Source organism: Euleptes europaea, chromosome 13, assembly GCF_029931775.1.
Source record: "Euleptes europaea isolate rEulEur1 chromosome 13, rEulEur1.hap1, whole genome shotgun sequence".
NCBI lineage: Eukaryota > Metazoa > Chordata > Lepidosauria > Squamata > Sphaerodactylidae > Euleptes > Euleptes europaea.
Genome location: NC_079324.1, coordinates 12059987 through 12085067, shown reverse-complemented (window position 1 = coordinate 12085067; position 25081 = coordinate 12059987). Strand labels below are relative to the sequence as shown.

The 25081-nt window shown below is 46.6% G+C and overlaps 1 protein-coding gene across 1 annotated transcript in view; it reads left to right on the top strand.

Annotated features, from left to right (window-relative positions):
- Positions 1–24769, top strand: part of LOC130485810 (synaptotagmin-like protein 4) — a 60545-nt gene extending 35776 nt beyond the window's left edge. The window contains exons 7-16 of the mRNA XM_056858957.1: positions 1854–1952; positions 3616–3704; positions 7604–7705; positions 10825–10994; positions 13779–13881; positions 14245–14406; positions 14964–15042; positions 15579–15678; positions 16810–17015; positions 24586–24769. Coding sequence (XP_056714935.1) covers positions 1854–1952; positions 3616–3704; positions 7604–7705; positions 10825–10994; positions 13779–13881; positions 14245–14406; positions 14964–15042; positions 15579–15678; positions 16810–17015; positions 24586–24731 — 1256 coding nt within the window. The 3' untranslated portion in view covers positions 24732–24769. The remainder of the gene's footprint in view (positions 1–1853; positions 1953–3615; positions 3705–7603; positions 7706–10824; positions 10995–13778; positions 13882–14244; positions 14407–14963; positions 15043–15578; positions 15679–16809; positions 17016–24585) is intronic.
- The last annotated feature ends 312 nt before the right edge of the window (positions 24770–25081 follow it).

Here is a 25081-nt window from a genome sequence, read left to right as displayed (position 1 = left end):
CGGGGGCAGGGAAATGAGTAGCGTCCCAAACATGTCCGCACCTCGGGAGAAGTCCTTAAAACGGTTAAATATCATGGTATAAGTGGTTGCAGATAACACGAGGATTGAACGGCTGCACAGCATTTCCAATCCCAAACAGAGGGGGGAAAGTGTGGACAAGAAATTATAACATGTTTCATTTAACGTTGTAAAAACTTGGTGCGGAAATGGCCTATTACTGCTGTTGTTGATGGACTATTTTATATATGTTATTACATTGGTTTTAACTAAAACTTAATATTATGTATACACATAAATCTCTTTCATCTACAGGTTTCTTATCACCTCTTCCTTTATTTTATTATTCCTTTTCTGCATTGTTATTTATATATCATTTTGTAAAATTCCAATAAGTAACATTTTTGAAACTAACACAACTTTTCCTTTTCAAACAACTTCTTGAAAGTTGAAAGGGAAAGCTTTGCTACAAATGTAATCCAATCAGTATTTTATTCATATTCTCTGTCCATAGGGAACCAAATCAGTGATGAAGTCTGTAGGATGATTCTACTTTCATCAAACACCTGAGTCATAACCTTGCATTACGGTTATAAATACTCTCACGCTACACCAATTTGCTTTTATAGCTGACTCAGTTGCATTGCAGATATATTTTTGGATTCTGTCACTTCCTGCCTGGTGGGGTGCGTTGTGTAGGAAGCTTAATTTGCATTGATTTATTTTAGGAACTGGGTAGGCTTGTAAAGTGTATATTTTCTTTTTATGAAGAGAGAGTTAGCCAGTTACTAACTAACCACTCTATTCCCAAATGCATCTACATAGAACGTTTTTCTGGTTTCTATAGATTTCAGGTTCTTAGGATTGCAGCGGTCATGCAAAAAAATAATATCTTCAAGAGACTGCAGCCCTGAGCAGACTTACTAAGGAGATTCTGTGGATATTATTTCCAGGCTTACTGGTTGAGGATCAGGGTGTTTGGCCTGTAGCTTTCAAAACACATGAACTTTCCTTGCCAGACCTTTGGCCCCTCTATCTCAGTATTAACTCCTCTGATTGGCAGCAGCTATCTAGAAAAGAGGGGTCTGCCTCAGCTCCTGCTACCTGAGATCCTTCAGTTGGATGTCTCTGAAACTGAACTGGGGAATTCCTACGTTCAATAAATGTGTTCCGTACCAGCGTGGTGTAGTGGTTAAGAGCGGTGGTTTGGAGGTGGAGAACCAGGTTTGATTCCCCACTCCTCCACTTGAGTGGCGGACTCTAATCTGGTGAACCAGGTTGGTTTCCCCACTCCTACACACTAAGCCAGCTTCGGCTAGTCACAATCTCTCAGCCCCATCTACCTCACAGGGTGTCTGTTGTGGGGAGGGGAAGGGAAGGTGATTGTAAGCTGGTTTGATTCTGCCTTAAGTGGTAGAGAAAGGATATAAAAACCAACTCTTCTTCTTCTGGGTAAGGGCCGTAGCTCAGTGGTAGAGCACCTGCTTGGCATGCAGAAGGTCCCAGGTTCAATCCCCAGCATCTCCAGTTAAAGGGACTGGGCAAGTAGGTGATGGGAAAGACCTCTGCCTGAGACCCTGGAGAGCCGCTGCCTTTCAGAGTAGGCAATACTGACTTTGACGGACCAAGGGTCTGATTCAGTATAAGGCAGCGTCATGTGTTCATGTGTGTTCTTCTTGTGCCTCAGCCACACCTCTCCCCAATATAAGCAATAGGTCCCTTGGTCGTGCCCATAAATCTCTAGATCATATAATCAGAGAAGAGGGGGGTTGGAAATTTAAGAATCCTTTCTAAGCCATAGTTGCAATGATGCCAGTATTTTGCCATTGCTTAATTCAGTCGTGTTTGTTTTCCAGGGGGAAATGGGCATTGTTCTGCCGTCACCAAGAGGTTGCCCCACACGAATGGGCTCAATTTTGCCAAGAGTATGGTGAACCTTTACACCACCACAGAAAGTGAGTCATCGCATGAAAGCTGAAAAGCGGTGTTGGGAGGGCAGTGATTGTTAGAGGAGAAATGGGGCACAGAGGGGGTGCTTAATCCTCCCCCCCCCCGTTGCTTTTCTGCTACAATTCCTCTTCCTATCAAACTTCTCCTCCCCCTAGGAGAGTTCCAGACATTCCTTCTGCCAGGATCACATGTTCTTCTTTGGCCCTTTAAATTTACTCCCTACAAATTGTAGTTGTTTTGGGTAACCTGAAGTTTTAATTTCAACCACTAGAGGGAGCTGAAACCTTCCTGAAATAGCGATTTAAATTATTTAAAATATTTCTTTTTCTGCTTTTCTGTCCTACGCCTGTAGTGGTTTATCTATCATTCAGTGGACATCAGTGTCATCATAACTGGTTTTAAGAAACAGAGCCTGTGTCAGACAGCAGAAGAAGAAGAAAAAGAAAGCTCAGGCTTAAAGAAATGTATAATCCTTTGCATTCCCCCCAAAAAAGTTGCTGACCAGCTCATTGCAGTCCTTTTGTGCTTTGTTCAGGGTGGTTATGGTGATTCTGGGGCCCTGGGCAAAAGTCCAGGATGGGGCCTCAGAATCAACTCACCCACACCCCACTGGGGCCAGGCAAGACCTCCACTGTCCCCAGATGCCAGTTGCCTAGGGTTGTCGGGTCCCTCTTCACCACCGGTGGGGGTTTTTTGGGGCGGAGGGTGGGGTTTGGGGAGGGACTTCAATGCCATAGAGTCCAATTGCCAAAGTGGCCATTTTCTCCAGTTGAACTTGTTGGAAAACATCTTGGTTCTGTAAGTATGAAAAGGTGCAGCTTTCCACCCCATTGTGTGGGTGGGAAGCCCTGCGCGCAGCCAGCGTGCAGCTCTAGCTTCCAGCATCAAAGATGCTGTTGAGAGAAGAGGACAAAGAGAATGTGTGTGACTGAAATCAAAAGTCCCTGACATTATCAGTCTAAACATCAAAGCACAGAAAGAGGGAGAGATAGAGATCAAATAGCCCTTCTGCCCTCTCCTGTCCTGTCTATCTATCTAAGTCTGTGGTTAGACCCCCTCTGGATCTGGAGTTAAGTGACACCGCAAAGGGCATATATTCCAACAGAACTGGTCTCTATCAGCTGGAGATCAGTTGTAATAGCAGGAGATCTCTAGCTAGTACCTGGAGGTGGGCAACCCTACAGATGCCCAAGCCCCAGATGGGGCAGGTGCAAGCAGCAGCAGGAGCCTGCTCTTCTTCTCCCCTGCTCTTTTGATGGAGCTGTGCTGTGAGCAATTGGGAGCCCCCTAAGCATGAGATCCGGGCCAGCTGGGGTTGCCAACCTCCAAGTTGTGGCTCAAGGTCTTCTGCTATTACAACTGATCTCCAGGCGACAGAGATCAGTTCACTGGGGAAAATGGCTGCTTTGGAAGGTGGACTCGATGGCATTAGACCCCTGAACTCCTTCCCCTCCCCAAACCCTGCCCTCCTCAGGCTCCACCCCCCAAAAAAATGTCCAGGTATTTCCCAACCCAGAGCTGGCAGCCCTGGGGCCAGCTGCCCCCATTGTCCGTTGGTTAAGACAGCCCCTGGCTTTGTCAAGGACTGAAAATAAAATGGCGTTTATTATGCTCTGCAGATTCAAAGTATAGGTTGCCTTCTCGTGTTTTGTTCTCCCCTCCCCGCAGCCTACAGTAAGCCTCAAATGCTAACTCAGTACCTGGAACCAGAGAGAGCCAAAGACTTGAGCAGATCCACCCCTCTTCTTCTCTCAGAGGTAAGAAACTTGTGGGGTGCCGAAATCATGCCTGGAAGTCTATGTGGTGCTCAGGACAATTAGGTTGTGTGATGCCTGTTCTTTCTAAGCAGAAGCTTGGTCCAAAGGTCTGTAGTACACGCATGGGCGTAGCCAGAGGACTGTGCTCCGAGGATTATGGACCAGACTTTTATCCTGTCCTTCCTCCAAGTAGGATACTTGGCTCTCCCCTCTTCAGTTTTACCCTCCCAACACCTGAGCGAGAATGTCTGGCCCAAGATTACTGAGCCAACTGGAGATTAGGATTTATTTAGTACTTCTTTTCTCCTGCCCTTCATCCAAGGAGCTATATGGTTTTCTCCTCTTTAATTTTATCCTCACAACAACCCTGTGAGGTGGGTTAGTCTGAGGGAGAGTGACTGCTCAAGGTCACCTATTGAGCTTCATGGCTGAGATGAGATCTCTGGTCTCCAAAATCCTAAATCTGCCACTACACCACACTGGCTCCAACTGGTCCTTATCCAACTCTTTAACCACGAGACCATCCATCGGGCGGAAGGTGAGGGACCTTTTTTAAAAGCTTACGCACCCCACCCTCTGACTCCTGCCCTTGATTAGATCCCCCCCATGGCCTTCGAAAAGCAATAGTTAAGGGGTCACCACAAAAGGTGGACAGGCTAGGAGGCACAGCCTCTCTGTAATTCTGGTTTTGTTTCCATGGAAGTAGCAGAACCAACAGGCACGAAGGTGCAAGGGCATGAATGGGGTGAGCCTTGCCAGGAAGAAATCTGCAGAGCTCCCATCCCAGTCAGCAACTGATGTGCATCAGAGCCGCTGAGAGCAGCTTGTTGCAAGAGAGCCAGCGTGGCGTAGGGGTTAAAGAATGGTGGGCTCTAATCTGGAGAACCGGGTTTGATTCCTCACTCCTTCGCATGAGCTGCAGACTCTAATCTGGTGAACCAGGCTGGTTTCTCCGCTCCTACACATGAAGTCAGCTGGGTGACCTTGGGCCAGTCACAGTTCTCTCTGAACTCTCTCAGCCCCACCAACCTCTCCAGGTGTCTGTTGTGGGGAGAGGAAGGAAAGGCGATTGTAAGCCGGTTTGATTCTTCCTTAAAAAGTAGGAAGTCGGCATATAAAAACCATCTCATCTTCTTTTTATGTGCATTGAAAAATTTATATGCAGTCTTAGGAATCTAGCATCCATTCAGCAGCACAGATTCATATGGGCACTAGATTCATAAGATCACGAGAGCTGCCGTGTTACATTGCACTGATTGGATGCTACTAGTGTGGCGGTGGGCATTGCACTGCTCTTGCACTATGGCAGTCCTTTGTAAATGGATCGTATTGTCCACACAGGAAAATCCAGTTGCAAATGACTGTTATTGCACCCTGACTGTACAATAGTCAATGATGTGTGGACGCAGCCTCCATTTTGACAGCAGCCAGCCAGATTCATTGTGAAGCCTACAAGCAGGCCTTGAAAGAAATGGTGGGGCTAGTCACCACTTGATTTTGGCATCTGCTCACTGGTGCGTTCTGGAGCTCTCGCGCATCATAGCCATTTGCAGCCCATGAATGGGGCAATGCCATGTCAAATACTGCATGACATTGCCTCTGCCTGATAATGGTTAATATTTATCACTGGCCCTCCTCCCTTGTTGTGTTATGTGTGTTTGTGTCTATATGTTTTGTGGAATTTTAAATTGTTTTATGTATACTTCATTTGAAATGCTGTTTTAATGTGTCAAATGTTTTAATGTTGAAACATTTAGATGTTTTGATGTTTGCCACCTTGGGGGGACCCTATTTGGGCTGAAAAACAGCATAGAAATGTTTTAAATAAATAGATAAATAAGAACATAAGAAAAGCCATGCTGGATCAGACCAAGGCCCGTCAAGTCCAGCAGTCTGTTCACACAGTGGCCAACCAGGTGCCTCTAGGAAGCCCACAAACAAGATGACTGCAGCAGCATTGTCCTGCCTGGGTTCCAAAGCACCTGATGTAATAGGCATGCTCCTCTGATCCTGGAGAGAATGGGTATGCATCATGTCTAGTATTAATTCTGACTAGTAGCCATGGATAGTCCTCTCCTCCGTGAATTTGTCCACTCCCCTCATAAAGCCTTCCAAGTTGGCAGCCATCACCACATCCTGGGGCAGGGAGTTCCACAGTTTAACAATGCATTGTGTGAAGAAATACTTCCTTTTATCTGTTTTGAATCTTTCACCATCCAGCCCTGATTGCAATTCTCATCACATAACAAGAGGTAGTTCCCTCCCCCTTCCCAGTTATACAATTGTACACTTACAAGTATGGACTCTTGCAACAGAGTTGTGGAGGTTAAGAAGGGAAAGTGTTTGGGGAAATGCTGGAATTCAAATCTGAAACCAGCCAGTTGTCACTGTGATCCCCAGCAAAGATAACCACCATCTTTGAGCATTCCTGTGCTTTTTGTATCTGAATTGCACACTTACCGGTCAGTTGACCAATCCGACATTGTTCATTGAACACCTAATATTTGACCTTGGTCAAAAATAGCTGTAAGTCACAAAGCCAAGAATGTCCCTGTGTAGGTGTCCACTTGTCTTTTTAAATGTTCATGATGGTGTCATTAGTTAACCAGGATAGCAAGAGCAAGGGGTACTTAATTCTGCGGGCCCCCCTCCCCGCCCCACTCTCTATCTATCATGACTGTGGAGGCAAATCCAGCAGCATGACAAAGCTCCCTCTACAGGCCACCTGTTGTAACTGCAAGCATCGCCCAAACTGACCATTGTTTTGAGCATAGTAATTACAAGACAAAAAACTGCTGTTACTGTGCTTTATTTAATTTTTTATTTCTTGTGATAATTTCAGTTGTTGTAAATGTAAGCTGACCCTGACATTCCAGGATAAAAGCCAAAGAGAAGAATCGTTCATAGGGTTGTGCGCATCGATAAACCCGAACAGAAAATAAACCCGAAATTAGCCGTTTTGGCAATATTCAGGTTTTGGTTTTACTGAATACCAAAACCTGCGAATAATGCCAAAGCCAGATAGCAGATCACCAAATAAGCCAAATAGATGTTTGGCTTTTTCCTGCTTCAGCTTTCCCCAGGATTTCCCCTGTGGGAATTTTTTTTTCTTTTTTTTTTCCCTGTGGGAATTTTTTTGATGAGTTCTGGGAGTGGCATTTTTGGAGGTAGAGTTCCCAACTTTTCAGGGTAGCTTCAAGGGACTCTCCTTGCATGAACCCCAAAGTTTGGTGAAGACTGGGTCAGGGGGTCCAATTTCATGGGGTCCCGAAGGAGTCGCCCCCCTCTGTAGAGCATGGTAAATTTTGAAGCAGATGCTCTACCATTGAGCCACAGCCCCTCCGTTCACTGGTTTGTGTCTATAATTAGCATAAGTATCACGCTTATCAATAACAGAAGAAGTAGAGTTGGTTTTTATACCCTGGTTTTCTCTACCTCAATTAGTCTCAAAGTGGCTTACAATTGCTTTGCCTTCCCCTCCCCACAACAGATACCTTGTGAGGTAGGTGGGGCTGAGGGAATTCTGAGAGAACCGTGACTAGCCCAAGGAGTGGGGAATTTAACCCGGTTCTCCAGATTAGAGTCCACCGCTCTGAACCACTACACCACGCTGGCTCTCATAATCACTACACTGCACTGGCTAAAGTCTTTGACATTCCAATAAAGTTCATGCTTAAAAAAATTTACTTGAACAACTTTTGATTGGTCAGTTTGACTAAATCTTTGTTGACTGATCAAAACCCCCAGCAGTTCCAGATGGAGCTCCATGAGCTGCATTCCTTCCTCCATCTTGTCCTTGAATTGCCAAACCCCTTCCACCCTGACAGAGCTTGTGTTTGACACGTTGTAGGGGCTTGTGCTGCCACTTAACCCTCCCCCCCTCTCGATTTCATTTGCAGACAGAATCTGACACCGCTTCAGAAATCAGCTTCCAGTTTAGCAGGCACAAGAAATCTCCGAGCATGGGCAGTCATTCCTCCGACATGGCCTCTGTCTCCTCGGTAGGTACTTTTACAGAAAATCTAGCCAATGCACTGTGGTGCTTGTAACTAGAAACATTTCTCCCACACCTCCCCAGGACAACATCTGCCACTCATTAAGAATAGAAGAGTAATCATGAAGAATCAAACCAATGGTCCATCCAATTCAGCATCCAACTAACAGCTGCCCAGAATTCTGCCTCTGAACACAGCCAGTCCCTTTTGGTCATCATGGCTAATAGCCAGTGATAAGAGACCTATTGTTCATGCCCATCCTTTTTAACTCCTTAAATTATTTGTGAGCTTCTTCCACTGCAGGCCAGGATATTAAGAACGGTGTCCTGATCGCCGTAGTCATTGACCCCAGTTAGCAAGGCCTTTGTTTACTTGAAGAGTTGATTTTGGGGGGGCCTTCGTCATTGACATCTCTGGGGTTCGTATGATTGTCATTTGACAGTAGTTGGCTTGATTCCGGAGTCTTCTTTGGGGTTCCAGAAATGTTCCTGTTCGCTTCCCATGAATCAGCTTCAGTTGCTTTCATCCACAGATGAGACAAAGCTGTATTTGAAGGACCATCTCCTTCCATATGTCCGTGTGCGCCAACTACAGTGATCAGGCAGCCATCTGTAGCGTATCCCATACTGTAGGGTATCATCAACCAGAGCCTTTTCCATCATGGCTCTGGCTCTGTGGAGTGGACTCCCTGAAGAGGTGAGGGGGGCGGGGCCTCCTTGGAGATTTTCAGGAGGCCCTGCAAGGCCTACCTGTTTGCCAAGGCTTTTGAGGGGCAGCCATCTTTTAAGGGGGTGGGCGGGATTTGTGGTTTACTATTTTGGTTTTGGTTGTAACTGGAAATGTTTTTAACTGTTGTGAGCTGCCTTGAACCACAAGGAAAAATGGGATATAAATGGGGAGGGGGGAGGAGGGAGAGAGAGAGAGAGAGAATGAGAATGAATGAATGAATGAATGAATGAATGAATGAATGAATGAATGAATGAATGAATTTGGGAACAGGCACCTGAAACAACGAGCTGTGAGTTCGTTGCATCCATGGCCGTCCTGGGTGGTAAGAACTCATCAGAAGAAGCTGAGACCTTTGCTGGCTGGGCTGCCAGCACTTTCCCTCAGAAGAAGTTGGGGGCAACCAACCTCCAAACTAGCCTCCAAACTAGGCCTTGCCAAAGAAAGCAGTTTTAACTGCTGATTATCAGGCTAGCTCCCCCATTTCCTTTTCTTGAGGAAGTGATATTGACCTTTCATCTTCAAAGTACCCTAAGACTTTGGGCTTCTGTCCTGTGCAAGACACATGGCCCTATTTGGTGATCTTTTTTTAAAAAACAACAACAACAACAACACACACATCAAGATTTATACACTCACTTATCCACTTGGGCCCCCTGTAGAGTTTCCAAGGCAAGAGGCATTCAGAGGTGGTTTTGCCGCTGCCGGCCTCTGCAGAGCAACCCTGGGTTTCCTTACTGGTGTCCCATCCAATTGCTAACCAGGCCTGACCCTGCTTAGCTTCCAAGATCTGATGAGATTGAACTAGCCTGCACCATCCAGGTTAGGGCTACACTTTTCCATGTAACACTTCCCAATTTTTAACTTATTTCTTTATTTGGATTATTTCTATACCACTTCACTATACAACTGGCTCCAGGCAGCTTACAACTTAAAGGATAATAAATACATAATACCAATAAGAGCTGTAACAAAACTATTAAAAATCCAGCATTAAAAAGTGAGCAGGGAGGATTGAATTTGGGTGCCCTGTCTTTTAAATTGGAGAGTTCCCAACCTCATCTAACCTTCTTACATTGTTAGTTTTCAGATAAGCCACTGATCTCATCAATGTATAGAAATTTGTTCATTATGGCCACCAGGAAAAGTCCTGGTGAGCCAATGACTCTCCAGCAGGGCAACCCCAGCTCTTGGTGAGACTTGCCTCGTCTTGCATGGGATGCCCCCCCACCCAGGCCAGGCAAGTCTTGCCTGGAGCATGGCATCGCTGCCCCTGCCTGAGGTACCCAGAGCCGCTGCCACCAGCCAGTCCTCTCTCCACAGGGAGAGTGCGATGGGAGAGGGGTTGGGGTCGGGGAGTGGCACCCTTTTCCTGAGTATTGTGACCTCCCAGATCAGCCCTGGAATCAGACAGGGGTGTTTAGCACTGCTTTTAAGACACTGAACAACTATCTGTTGCTAATCCAGAGCAGAGGTCCTCGACCTTGTTGAGCCTGTGAATTTTGAGCAAGGGGGGGGTTGGCACCAGTACAAAATGGCTGCCATGAGGGTGGCACCCCTCACGCAATGGCTGGCAATGTCAGCAGTTCTCTAGAGGCTCAGACAGAGAAAGTTCTTTCCCAGCACTGGCCTGCTTTGAGATACTTCTAACTGGGTAGGTCAGAGGCTGAACTGGGGGGCTGTTGTAGGCCGGGCAGATGCCCTTTCACTGAGCCATCTTACCGCCTTTTTATTTTTCTCAGGAAAGGAACTTGAAGGTTCCATCTTGTGCCATAAAAATACTGTAATGTCTTCCCCCTCATAGCAAATAGAAGCAAGGGGGCTATTTAAATAAGGGAAACAACATGGATTAATTTTCCCATCCCTCCCTCCCTAGAGCCTCAGTCAAATTCTCACACACATGCAGCTGCTATTGCCTTTGAGGAAAGGGGCCAAGCCAGAGTCAGGCCAGATAGAATCTTATTGTCTCTTCAACAGGACACTAGTCCTGTTGGGCAGAAAAGCTACCATATACTTCTTTGCAGGGTGACCTAGCAGAGCAATGCTGTTCCTTTTGTCCACAACTTCCCTGGTGGTGGAAGGGATAGAGTGCTTGGGCCGTCTTGCTAGAGTCTCTGGATCAAGACCTCTGGTGACCTACAGGCTGCTGTGATAGCTGACCTGAGAAGTCTCCAATCTTTTCTCGGAAATGCTATCTCTGTGTATTGTCCAGCTAGTTAAGCTTCCACCCAAGAAGTACTAAGCGTTAGCTCTATGAAAGATCTCTTCTCTCCTGAGCGAAGCAGGAAAGATGATGGAAGGTCACAGAGCCCGAAAAAGCTCTCACTCTTTCTCTAGTTGAGAAGAAGGAATGGTGACCATTCTGGCCTCATGAAGGATTTCTCTTGCACCCTGGACAGGTGAGCGGCAGTGTTCTCAGCGTGTACAGTGGAGATTTCGGAAGTGTCGATGCCCAGGGGCTAGTTCAGTTTGCCTTGGACTACGATGAGAAGAACCGAGAGTTCCAAATCTACGTCTCCCAGTGCAAAGACCTGGCCGTTGTGGATGAGAAGAAAGGCAGGACAGACCCGTGAGTGAAGATTAAAATGACAGACTTGTAACAGTGTTGGTAGTTGTGTCTGTCAAATGGTCACCATTGCAGGCCCATTGCAAGCATTCATGGGAAACTGAGTTTTCCCATGATTCTTGGGTACGGATGCGGCCATTACAGACTGTGAAAAGTAAGTAGTTTTAAAATTATCCCGGGGGGGGGGGGGCATTTTTCGAGGTAGAGTCACCAAATTCTCAGCATAGTTTCACGAGACTCTCCTTGCATGAACCCTGAAGTTTGGTGAAGATTGGGTCAGGGGTCTGAATTTATGGGGTCCAGAAGGGGTCAACCCCTAATCCCTAAAGAAGCATTGTAAACTTTACCATTCTTCTCTATGGAGGAGGGGAGCAACCCCTTCCAGGCCCCATGGGGAGCAACCCCTTCACGGCCCCATAAAATTGGACCCCCAAACCAATCTTCACCAAACCTTGGGGCTCATGCAAGGAGAGTCCCTTGAAGCTACCCTGAAAATTTGGGAACTCTACCTCCAAAAATTCCCCCACAGGAGCTTTGAAAAAAATCCCCATAGACTATAATGGACCCGAATTTTTTTGGTAAACCCAGAAATAAAGCCGAAATACCGCTTTACCAGTGTAGCTATTCAGCTTATTCCAGATTTACAAAAAAAAAAAAAAAAACAGGTCCAATAAACCCGAACCCAAAATTTACCGATTTTTTTTTTGCACAACCCTACTCCCAATTAAATCCACTTTGTTTCCTGTATTCTGAGACACAAACTAGTCTGTATGTATTTACGTCTAATCAAGAGAAGCTTTTAAAAAATAAAAATAAACTGGGGTTTGGTGTTCTTATCAAACAGTCTGATGTCTCTTTTTGTTACTCTGCAAAAAGGGTTTCAGGCCTGCAATTTCCCGACTTCCTGCAAACCACCAAATAATTTTGCTTCCATTCATTTAGTGACTCAAAGCTTAACTGAAGGTATAATTTCCCCATGCCTTGAGCAAACCACACTGCCTTGTACTGAGTCAAGCCATTGGTTCATCCAGCCCACCAGGAGTTACTCTGACTGAAAGCATTTCTTTTCAAGACCTCAGGCTGAGCTGCTCTGCCTGAGCTCCTTGTAGCTGGAAACATCCAGACGTGAACTGGAAATGCTCTGCCAGGGAGCTGCTGCCCTCTCTTGACAAAGCACAGCCATTTTTCTTGACAGCCCCCCTCACTTTATCCTGAGGCTTACCATGCAATCCTGAAGGGGTGGTGGTGCTGCATAGGAGCCAGTGTAACCCCTGTGCCAGCCTCCATGCCACTTACACTGTCCAAAGGCAACTTGCACAGGGCAACTTACCCCAGATTTGGGGAGTGACACGGCAGCGCGAGCCTCATACGCTGGCTCTGCCTTCCCAGCAGCATTTTTCCAGCACGACTACTCATGCCGACGTCCAGGGTAACTAGGGTTTCCAACCTCCAGGTACTAGCTGGAGATCTCTTGCTATTACAACTGATCTCCAGCTGACAGAGATCAGTTCCTCTGGAGAAAATGGCTTCTTTGGTAATTGGACTTTATGGCATTGAAGTCCCTCCCCTCCCCAAACCCTGCCCTCCTCAGGCTCCGTCTGAAAAACCTCCCACTGGTGGCGAAGAGGGACCTGGCAACCCCAGGATGTTCCCGGGAGTGGTGCTGTCTCCAAAGCCCTTTGGCCCTGGGAACGTTCCATTTCGCAGGCGTCGAGTTACCGTATTTTTCGCTCCATTAGACACACTGGACCATAAGACGCACCCCCACAGCTGGCCGTCAGGGCAGGGAATGCTGGCTCGCATCGTTCTGGCGCGGCCAGCCGCTCTGTGCGCCCCCCCCCCCCGCCTCCCAGCTGAGCGTCGGGGCGGGGAACAACGGCTTGTGTCATTCTGGCGCGCCCAGCCACTCTGTGCGCCCCCCCCTGCCTCCCAGCTGAGCGTTGGGGCGGGGAATGCTGGCTCACATCGTTCTGGCGGGCAGGGCGCACAGAGCTGGGCGGGCCAGAACGACGCGAGCTGGCGTTCCCCGCCCCGAAGGCCAGCTGGGAGGCGGGCGGGCCCGCTCTGTGCACCCCGCCCGCCTCCCAGCTGGCCGTCAGGGGGGGAACGCCGACTCGTGTCGTTCTGGCGTGCCTAGCCAGCTCTGTGCGCCCCGCCCTCCTTCCTTCCAAGCTAGAATGTGCGTCTTATGGACTGGGCTAGGGTCCATAAGATGCACCGACATTTCCCCTCACTTTTGAGGAGGAAAAAAGTGTGTCTTATAGAGCGAAAAATATGGTACACCTGCAAAATAGGTGGCACAGCCCCGTGAAACTCAAGTGGGGAGTTTCACGGGGATTTTTTAAAAGTGGAATTTTTTATTTTATTGACGGCCCAGGAAGCCTCTCAGGAGGCGGCACGGCTGTGCCGCCCCCGCTGTCAATTCACTAACTCCCCTTTAGGATTGGGCTGGTAGTCTACCAGTTGGGTCCTTTGCCCAGCTCTGTCCCAATAGCCGGTCTCCTTCCCCATTTCCAGTCTTTACAAGCATAAATCTCACGGAAAACACACCATGCCTGCTTCTAAATCATCTCCGCCCTTCCAAGTGTCTGGGCAGCCTCCTGTGGCTGGCTGTGGTCAGAGCTTGCGCCTCTCCCCCAGGTGATTTATCACTCTGCACAGATGCCAAGCTAACAACCCAGCAGGGTCTTTAATTCATTTTGCCTGCTGCCTGTCTACCCCGGATGCTGGCTGGTACGTAACAATGTGGCTCTGATGAATGTTAACTCAGAGACACTTTCTTCCCAGGTACGTCAAAACCTATCTGCTTCCCGACAAAGCTCGGATGGGCAAGAGAAAAACCTCAGTGAAGAAGAGAACCGTCAGTCCCGTTTACAATGAGGTTTTGCGGGTAAGGACAAGTACAGGTTACCCAGAAAGTCCAGATATTCGGGGTGGCAGGATATCCAAATTGAATTTTAAAGGTGGTGTTTCTCAAACTGGAGACAGCCCTTGCAAGGAATAGCCTCTTGTGGCAGGAAGAAAGGCAGGATAAGGTCCTTCTTCTTGATGTCTAGATTGCTATGATCTATAAGGCCATAACTCAGTAACAGAGAAAGGGCGATGCATAGAAACGCCCTCAGATTTGGACAGTCCAGAATATCTCCAGTTGAAGGATCTCAGACAGCATGTTCAGGACAAACCGTTCTCTGCCAGAGCAGAAATGAACACAAAAATGTGTAAATGGTTCAACTTCTCTTTCCCATCTCTACAGTATAAAATAGAGAAAATGGTTTTGCTGATTCAAAAACTGAACCTTTCGTTGTGGCACAATGACCCGTTGGGACGGAACAGTTTCCTAGGGGAGATGGAAATTGACTTGGCAAGCTGGGACTGGAGCAACAACAGATTGAATTGGTACATGCTCAAACCACGGGTGAGTAACTGAACACATGAAGCTGCCTTCTACTGACTCAGACCACTGGTCCATCAAGGTCATTATTGTCTACTCAGACTAGCAGCTGCTCTCCAGGACCTCAGGAGGAGATTTTTTACATCATCTGCATCATCACATCATCCTTTTTTTGACTGGAGATGCCAGGGAATGAACCTAGGGCCTTCCATACGCCAAAGAGATGTTCTGTCTCTGAATCGTGGTCCCACAGCCACAGATTGTGAGGATGTGCATTATATATAGAATAAGGGGGAAGGGAATTCAGAGATAAGTCTCCAGTGAAGATTTTAATGGTGAGGAAGGTTCATGTGAGAGCCCATTCCTTGGTTCTAGATATTTCAGGTCTTCAAAAAGCAAAAATCAGTGCTATGAATGGTGTCCCAAACCAGCTGGGACCTAGTGGAGATCTTCACATTTGTTCTCTCCTGTTGATGGCTCTGCTCTAAAGTATGTTTGCCCCATCTTAATGCCCCGGCTGCTCTGAAGTCCCTGCCACTGTTCTGTACACGCTTTGCCTATGACAGGCATTTCTCTTTCAGAGTCTGTCTACCCTCAATTGCGCCGACCATCGGGGAGTCATGAACCTGTCTATTAAGTATGTGCCACCTGGAAGCCAAGGTAAAACATAGCTGCACTTTAAGGAGCATTTCAATGTAGCTAGAAGATGGACATCAGCTTGTCTCATTTTTATGTATTATATGGAATCAGAATGGAAGTTTTCCCCATAATGCATTTGGTTTGATTTATATTTCCCTCCCTACCTTGGCACACAATGTGTGCTACCCAGGTGTCCCTTAGCAGATTTGTTCCATATCCTACAGTAGCTTCATGTAGGGCCATCAGCATGGTCACCTTTCCCTCCATTTTTTAAAAAACATAGAGGCATAAGGGTTCTCTCCCCACACCAGATTTATTCCCCCCTCCCTGGTTATCATCCTTTGGTTAAGCTAAAGGATGGTAATGGGTTCAAGATCATCCACCAATCTTCAGGGCTAAGGGGGGATTTGAACCCAGGTCTGTCCAGTATCATTCCAAAGCTCTGTCCATTACACCGCATTTTGCTATTTAATGAAACTTGTTCTATTAAAACTATGGATGGATGAAACTTACATGCTTCTTAACAATTAATTATCTTTTATGATAATTCACGGAAGGCTGGAAGACCCCTGCGTCTGGCGAGGTCCATATCTGGGTCAAGGACTCCAAAGATCTTCCACAGTTGCGCCCCTCTGGAGTGGATTCCTTTGTGAAATGGTATGTGTGTCATCTATAGTCTCTCCCCCCCCATTACCCTTATTTCTTTATAGCTGATGATGTGTGAAATTCCTTTTCTTATCAGCTGTGTCTGTAACTTTAAGGAAACTTTTCCTGTTCAGATTTTACGAAAACTTTTTAAAAAGTTTAACTAAGCACTTGTGTGTGTAATATTTGAAATGTATGCTGAAGATCGGGATCCAGAAAATGCCTAAACTTTCACATATCTATTAACTTTCTATAGTAATAATTGGTGCCTGTTGTTTTTTTTTCTCTTTCTGAGCCTCACTGTTTATAAATCTAGGATTAAATATTTCATGGCTTTAAAAGGCCAGCAGTCGCTGTATGGGGCCCAATTTGGTTTGGAGTCATGGTGCAGGGGGATACCTTTTCTCCATTCCCGTTTTGCTAATTGAAACACCAAGCTGTTATAAGCCCCAGAAGGGGTCATGGGTCAAGCAAAGAGATGGAGACTCTCTCTTTTCCCTTCCAGGTTTGATAGCCCAGGATGGGTCAGTTTGGAGCAGGGAAAAAGCATGGACTTGGAAGGGTTAAAACCCATACATCTACAGGTAGCCCAGTGCAGACAGGGACTCACAAAGCTGCTATTTGCCTTTTTTTAATATCAGGTTCAGTCGTGGATGCCGTAGCCTGTCATCCAGTTATGGATGACAAACTATATCTCATGCAGAGAATCTGTGGCATTTCTGCTGGGGTGGGGGAAGAGAAGAGGGTGTCCTTTGACAACCAAGAAGACTACGCTGGGGACGCTGTGACCTGTGTGGACAAAAGTAATGGGACGTGGTCTGCAGTAAGGAGGGAAATTAGGACAGACTGAGTGAAAAAGCTGGCTGGATCCCAACTCAGTCCTTGGACTGCCTGTCATTTTTCTTTTCTTTTTTCATTTGAATGTATCCAAAGGGGCCTCAAATTTATTCAAAGCAGAATCAGTGAAGAAGTATTATCTACCCGCTTTCCCCAGTATGTGGATTCAGCAGTTTTCAACACATTTTAATCTAACAGCCTTGAATTATGTTTGGTGGGGAAAGATTGGGAGGGAAATGCATTTTTTAAAAAAATAGCTGTTAACGGTTTTGCGACATGGAACGTAGTGTTTCTCTTTGTTTTCAGCTACGTCCTTCCAGACACCAGCAAGAAAAGTTATCAGAAGACCCGAGTGATCAAGAGAGATTCAAACCCCGTCTTTAACCACACAATTGTATATGATGGATTTCACACAGAAGATCTCAAAGATGCGTGTGTGGAGCTGACCGTCTGGGATCATGAAAAACTGACCAATCATTTTCTTGGAGGAATAAGGCTGGGTCTCGGGACAGGTAACTGAGTCATTGTCTGTCCTCATTCTTGATTTATATATGAACCATTTTCCAATTTAGGGATCAATTCAGGTTTGTGACCATGGGTTGTTACTGTCAGAAACGTAATCCCAGCTTCACTTAAGCCCTAGAAATTGGCAGCCCTGACCAACCCAGACCACTGTGCAAAATGGAGCATTAATTTTCTTGATCCTACCCACTTGAGAACTTTAACTGAGCAAAAGGCCCGAACAAATGCTCAAATACTTGCCAGAGCTTAAATTGTGACTTAAAACCACTTTTCCCCCAATGTACGTTGAAACCAAGTTTCCCAATATGGCCCCACAAACCATTTATCCTCAGCCTATTGGCTCAGGTCAGAAACCACACAAAACCATGGTTTAATTATGCTGATGAGTGTGGTTGTCTGAATGCAGTCCACTCCACTGATTATGTTTAGTTAGGTCTGTCAAACCCAGGCTCTGCAGCCAATATCTGAAGTGGGTTTGTTCACCACACTTCACTTTGATTACGGTTTCACAAGATGTCTGTCAGTCTCAGACGTCTGCCTCTAGTACCCCTCAAGCATACTCATCCAGACAGGTAGATCTGAAGCAGTAAAACTTTATTAGGAACTAAAAAGCAAATTAAAAGAACTAACTGCACGCAGGCAGGCAAGGTTAGCAATGGAGACCCAGTACAGGCTACCTGCTTAAAAGACATTAGAACAGGAGAATAGAATAAACATTGCTAGGCAACAGCAAGATAAGCATTTCCCATGAATGAAGACACAACATGCCACAGCTGTGATAACCGGCACTAACGAAGTATACACAGGAGCTTCCAAACCCTGGGAACCAAGGACTTGACTTGTAGCCAGAACTCGGCCTGAACTTATGTCAAGAGCCCGTCTGGCTCTTGCATACAGTGAAGAACCTGACAATGTCTGAATGCAGAAATCCTGGCTAAACTCTGGTTTGTTCTCTAGTGAAGCCCTCCCAGGGAACAGAGAGAAAGGTCATTTATGCATGGTCGCTGTAATCTCCTTTATTCCCTGTTTCAGCCAGGATCTAACTTTTCAGTATGCACGATATCTCATTCCTGGGTAGCTTGATGCTGTTCCAACGCAAAACCTACCCGGGTCCTCCCATTCCTCTGTTAATCCGACTTTTCCCTCTCCTCTGAGCTCAGCCCGGTTCAAGTTTCCGTGCAGATGGCAAGCAGGGGAAACACAGAAGATTGGCTTCTCTCACAGCCAATCACAAAACAGTGTGTAAAGAGGCAGGGATTCAAGTGCTTCCTGCTTCTCACTACCTTGGAGCTCTTTCTGAACAAAAGAAAGGCTTTTTAAAAACGAGGCTTGGATTTTCTCATACACACCCCTTCTTTCAGAATGCACCGTTTTTTGTTCTTAAAATGCTTTTTTATGTGGCAGTTGGATTTGGAGGGGAGGAAATCTTCTCTCACGGTGAGCACTGCAAAGTAAGCCAATTACAGAGCAGCATTTAAAGAGGTGGGACTTGATTTAGGCTTGGGAGATGGCCGGTGCATAGATTCCCAACAGAAAAGTGTGAGTCCAGCCAGCAACAAACCTCAGGTAAAACTCCCATGCATAAATGACCAAAGAAATGAAAGTGACATTTGTCAAGGAAAACCTGGGTTTGAGAGATTGGTAGTGTGCTGAATCCTGGGTTCACAAACTAACCATTGTTACAATAAACCACCGTTTTGTATTATGGTTTGGAATCCTGCCTCGAGTTTCTATTGGCAGGTGGATTCCTTCCCTCTGGCAGGAGACCTCTGATTCCCCCTCCCCACCTATTCCTGGGGGTCCTCCATCTCCCAGCATTTGGGGGGATGTTCTTTGCTGCTGGGGAGGGGAAGGAATTGGTGAAAATCACACACCCCCATTTTGCACGCATGGATCTTGCAAGAGGGGTCCAAGTCATCATCTGAACCATTAGCAGTACAGACCTAAACAGAGTTACACCTTTCTAAGTCTGTTGATGTTAGTTGGCTCAGAAGGGTTATGGAACTCTGCTTAGCACTGCACTGTCAGTCACCTTATACTGTCAGTTCCAGAGAGGTAGGCTGCTGTAGCAAAATAAAACAGAAGCCCAGGTGCCAGATGACTTCCAGTTTCTTCTGCTGCTGCTGTCAGCCGATGGGTCCATCTTCTCCAGCAGTGTCACATGAACACATGACGCTGCCTTATACTGAATCAGACCCTGGGTCCATCAAAGTCAGTATTGTCTACTCAGACTGGGAGCAGCTATCCAGGGTCTCAGACAGAGGTCTTTCACATCACCTACTTGCTCAGCCTTCCATCCTTCCGAGGTCTGTAAAATGAGTACCCAGCTTGCTGGGGGTAAAGGGAAGATGACTGGGGAAGGCACTGGCAAACCACCCTGTAAAACAAAGTCTGCCTAGGAAATGTCGGGATGTGACGTCACCCCATGGGTCAGGAACGACCCGGTGCTTGCACAGGGGACCTTTATCTTTACTTGCTTAGTCCCTTTAACTGGAGATGCTGGGGATTGAACCTGGGACTTTCTGCAGGCCAAGCAGATGCTCTGCCACTGAGCCACAGCCCCACCCCTAGTCTTACTGGCATCAGCTTAGGGAAGGGTCTTTCCCTAACCCAACTGCCTGAGATTCTTTAAGTGTAAATGTCATAGACAGAGAACTGGAGACACCCAGGATTGAACCAGGGAAGCTCTTCGTGCAAAGCAGGTTCTCTGTTGCTGAGTCACAGCCCCTCTTCTCTTTAGTTGCCCCTTGGCGAACAAGCTGAGTGTTCAGAACCACTCCACTACACATCCTATTCCTACCCCAAAACTCAACACACTTGTCTTCCAGGGGGTCACGCATAAAACTGTCGTTTGGGCTGTGTAAAATACTATTTGCAAACCGAAAAGCCTCCTGATTTCCCTGTTGGAATATCAGCTGAGCATAATTTGGGGGGGATCATTTGGAAGACATCTGCAGCGACTGGAATTGGTCTCCTCATGCCGGCTCCGCACACCCGTCGATCTTCTGACTGCTGAGACGTCATCCGCCATGTTATAAAGCTCCCAAGTGTGAAATAGCAACTCAAATAAACTTCCAGCCTGTGCAGTAAAAATCTCATACCAAAGATTAGCTGTTGCCAGCAGCCTACGGGCCGCGCATTCATTAGCAATGAAATCAAAGCTCTTTGCACACATCACAACCCCCCAGCGGGCACTTAACCCACATGCTGAGTTCACTCAGAACTACAATTAGTGGTAGACAGCCTCCTGGCTTTCCCTCCTCCCCAGAAAAACAGTGACCTCTCTATTGTCCATGAAAACCCTTCCCTGCCTGGCTTCAGAGGATTTCTTTTATTTCAAATGCTTATCATCGGCACTGCCCATTAAAAATGGCCCAAGGGGCATTTGCCAGGGTCCCCATAAGAGACTTTTCAGCTGGCATGCTGCACCTATTTAGAAACACAGAGCAGGAAGAGACCCCAAGGGAGCCAGTGTGGTATAGTGGTTAAGAACGGTGGACTCTAATCTGGAGAACCCGGTTTGATTCCCCACTCCTCCACGTAAGCGGCAGACTCTAATCTGGTGAACCGGGTTGGTTTCCCCAGTCCTCCACATGAAGCCAGCTGGGTGACCTTGGGCTAGTCACAGTTCTCCTAGAGCTCTCTCAGCCTCACCTACCTCACAAGGTGTCTGTTGTAGGGACAGGAAGTAGGGTTGTCAGGTCCCTCTTTGCCACCGGCGGGAGGTTTTTGGGGTGGAGCCTGAGGAGGGACTTTATAGGAAAGGGTGGGAATTTAATGCCATGGAGTCCAGTTGCCAAAGTGGCCATTTTCTCCAGGTGAACTGATAACTATTGCCTGGAGATCAGTTGTAATAGCAGGAGATTTCCAGCTATTACCTGGAGGTTGGCAACCCTAAGAGGAAGGGAAGGTGATTGTAAGCTGCTTTGAGACTCCTTAAAAGGTAGAGAAAGTTGGCATATAAAAACCAACTCTTCTTCTTCATCATCTAGTCCAACCCTTCACAATGCAGGAAATTCATAGCTACCTCCCACTTCCCACACACACATACGCACACACTTTCCCAGTGACCCCTGGAAGACAAAAAACCTCCAGGATCTCTGGGCCAATCTGACCTGGAGGAAAATTCTTTCCCAATCCCAAAGTGGCGATCGGCATTACTCTGGGCATATAAGAAAGGGCCACAAGAGCTGAGCACTGGCTCATCCCTTCCTGAAGAAGAAGAAGAAGAAGAAGAAGAAGAAGAAGAAGAAGAAGAGTTGGTTTTTATATGCTGACTTTCTCTACCGCTTAAGGAAGAATGAAACTGGCTTACAATCACCTTCCCTTCCCCTCCCCACAACAGACACCCTGTGAGGTAGTTGGGGCTGAGAGAGCTTGAAGAGCTGTGACTGAGAGAGCTCGAAGAGCTGTGACTAGCCCAAGGTCACCCAGCTGGCATCATGTGTAGGAATGGGGAAACGAAGCCGGTTCACCAGATTAGCGTCCACCACTCATGTGGAGGAGTGGGGAATCAAACCCGGTTCTCCAGATTAGAGTCCACCGCTCCAAACCACTGCTCTTAACCACTATACACTGACTCTCTCCCTCTCACAATCTGCTTAAATTCATAGTGAGTCATAGAATCAACATTTGTCACATTGCATTGTTTATTTCAGTTTCTACTTGGTTTCAAAAGTTTTTTCTATCTGAAAATGTATTTGTTCTCCATTTGCGTCTCAACGGGAAACATGTTGGCAACTTCCTTCATTTCTGTCCAAGCTGAATGGAATTTTCAGGGACTGTACCATTTATCAAGGAACCTTCTTGCCTGATTTCAGGCAGCAAGGAGAAAAGGCCCCAGTTTCATAGGCAATGAAAGGCCCAATGCACGAGAATGAAAGGCCGAGCACAGGGAAACGGGCCTATTGGTTCGCGCTACCCTAACAAGCATAGCTAATGGGACTTTGGGTTTCTTTTTGTCATTTGTTTGGGAACGAATGCCTCTGCCTACTCTCTTCTGGGTAAGGGAATATGCTGAGGTCTCTTGTCCGAGGATACCCAAAGGGCTAAATATTCCCCATGAATTCTAGCCTTAGGTTGCCAGAGGAGGCTATTGCACATATGCTAAAAAGAGACACTTGACATTCTATGACTCACATAAGGACAGGATTGGGGGGTATGGGTCAGCAGGAACAGATGTTCTGTCACGCAACCCCACCATTTATTTTCTGAATCACTCCTGAAAACTGTGCCAACGTCTCACATCCATGTTATCACGTCTTGCAACGACGGATGTTTTAATCAATAGGGCTGCTGCTCATGAGTTTCCCATAAATAGCCAAATGATTTGGAAGTCACCCAGGCCTCTCAGCCAATGGAGAGTGTTCTGTGTGCAGATATGTCCACACAGGGAACACCCAGAAAGAATAGGGAGATTATTATTTTTTTGCAGCAGGGAAGGTATCCACAAAGCAGAGGGGAGGTACAGAATAGTCACTGACAACCAAGGTCAAGATAATTCATGCCATCGTATTCCCTATTACTATGTATGGGTGTGAAAGCTGGACAATGAAGAAAGCTGAAAGGAAGAAAGTAAATTCCTTTGAAATGTGGTGTTGGAGGAGAGGGTTATGGATACCATGGACTGCCAGGAAAAAAAAATCAGTGGGTTATACATTAAATCAAGCCTGAACTGACCCTTGAAGCTTAAAATGACTAAACTGAGGCTATCATACTTTGGTCACATTATGAGAAGACAAGAGTCACTGGAAAAGACAATCATGCTAGAAAAAGTTGAAGGCAGCAGGAAAAGAGGAAGACCCAACAAGAGAGGGATTGACTCTATAAAGGAAACCACGGTCCTCAGTTTGCAAGACCTGAGCAAGGCTATTAAGGATAGGACATTTTGGAGGACATTGATTCATAGGGTCACCATGAGTTGGAAGCAACTTGACAGCACTTAACACACACACACAGAGAGAGAGAGAGAGAGAGAATAGTCGACAGGCGCAAGGACATCCAGTCAAAGCACTGTACAAAGATAAGTTAGGCTTGCTGGCATGCAGGTAGCTGTGTGTGTAAACAACCCTTGTGGTTTTTCTTTCTCATTTTCTGTGTAGGCTGTAACATGTAGAGCAGAGGCGGCCAACCTTTTGGGCAAGTGTCGCACACTAGATGTAACATGTAGGTAGAGTGTAGGTAGGCAGGGGATTCTGCATACTCCCTAGTTATGCAGAAAAATTGGACTTTGTTACAAATTTTAAAAGACAGCAGAACAACCTGATGAGTGTAGTAATTGCCCTCCAGGGAGGGCAGGAAATGTTGAGGGCAGAGGAGGGTCAGTTAAGGAAAACAGAAGGAAATAGAGAAATTGCCCTGCCCCAGGTCCTAAAAGCTTGAAAGGAGAGATTTGGATGGAAAGGATTTCAGATAGCTTATTAGCCTGCAATATGCAGTTCTTCTCCATCCCCCCACCTGCTTGCTCCTTCAGTGACTGAAGTTCATGGTCAAGTGGCCATCAGTAGTTCTGTGAAATGAAATCACCCACAGACAAGAGGGGGTTGCTGCATATTCAGAAGATTCTCCAGGCACAAAGGAAATAACTATGTCATACTGTTTTTAGACCAGCAACAAGCTTTGCATTAAATTGTACCCCAAAGTTGTCAAAATATTGTGGATATCCTTGCTATTGATTATGGATTTGGATGCATGTCTGTGATGACAGTTAATTTCATGTTGACGTGTTACCACTGATGATGTTTCAGTTGTTGCACTATTTTCAGACCTCGGTACCTGTGCGTTTGTACCACTTTTTATTAGCTATGGTCTGTATCTATATACTTTGGCAGCCTGTTCCTGAGCGTTTTGGCGGCTAGGGACAGTGTGGCTGAGGCGCTGCCACGGCGCCTCCAAAGAGGTTCCCCAGCCTCCGAAATGCTTAAAAAAGCCTTTTTAAATTTAAAAAGTAAAAAATTGGGCATTTTTCTCCATTGAGAACAGCGAGGCTGCGCCAGGAAAAACCTGGCACAGCAACACTGTTGCTGGAGGGGGCGTTCCTGGCCTGGTGGGGCTTTGGAAGCTGACTAATGTCAGCTCCTCCCCTGGGAACACACACACACACACACCAGTGCCACATGTCCAGGTTTTACGTCCCAGAGAGACTGCGCCACTGGGGAAGTGGTGTGCAGCTCCGCACCGTCCAGGCGCCGACAGAACTGTCCCCATCACCAGCAGAAGTGCCTCTTATCACGGAATAAGAAGCACTTACGCTGGCGGTGGGGTCACGCCTCCTCCTAAGCTGTCTCGGCCCTCCACCTCAGGAATGGGCTGTTAAATAGCCAGATACAACTGTTGAGGCTACCTTTCTGTTTTCGGCAGCAGATAGTGCTGTCTTCCTGGGTTGGCCATAAATGGCTCTTTGGGTATGATGTGCAGCTCTGCAAGCAAGATTTGACAGCTAACCATTTAACATCGTGCACCAAAAGAGCAGGGTCCTTTCAGAAAGGCAGATTTGATCATAGGGGTGTCCATTTCTTGTATTGTTGCTATAGTGATTCTCCACATCTTTCTTCTTCAAAGGCTCTAGCTATGGAATCGCAGTTGACTGGATGGATTCCACACAAGAGGAAGTGGCGTTTTGGCAGGAAATGATGACAACAGCCAATGAATGGATTGAAGGAACACTGCCTTTGCGCTCCTTAGCAGGGAAAAGGAAGCTGAAATGAAACCGCCGGCTCCTAGATGAGAACTGAAGCCCGGTTCACAGACAATGGAGGAGATCCGTCTACTGCCGTCAAGCACCCAGCTTACAGACGCTTTCCAACATCCTTGGAAAATGTTAAGAGCTAAGTATTATTTCTTATCCCCAGGGAGGACTGAAAAACTATTATGCTCTTAACCACCTCGAAGCGTAGCTAAATGGCAAAGAATAACTACTGTTTACCTCTCTATGTACTAGATGATAGATCTGATTAAATATTGGGTATTTACCCAAAGGGCAGGGAAGAAGAGGTGTAAATATTTTATAGGCTTTAAAAAATCATGTTACTGTTTTCATGACACTGGGGTGTTTTTC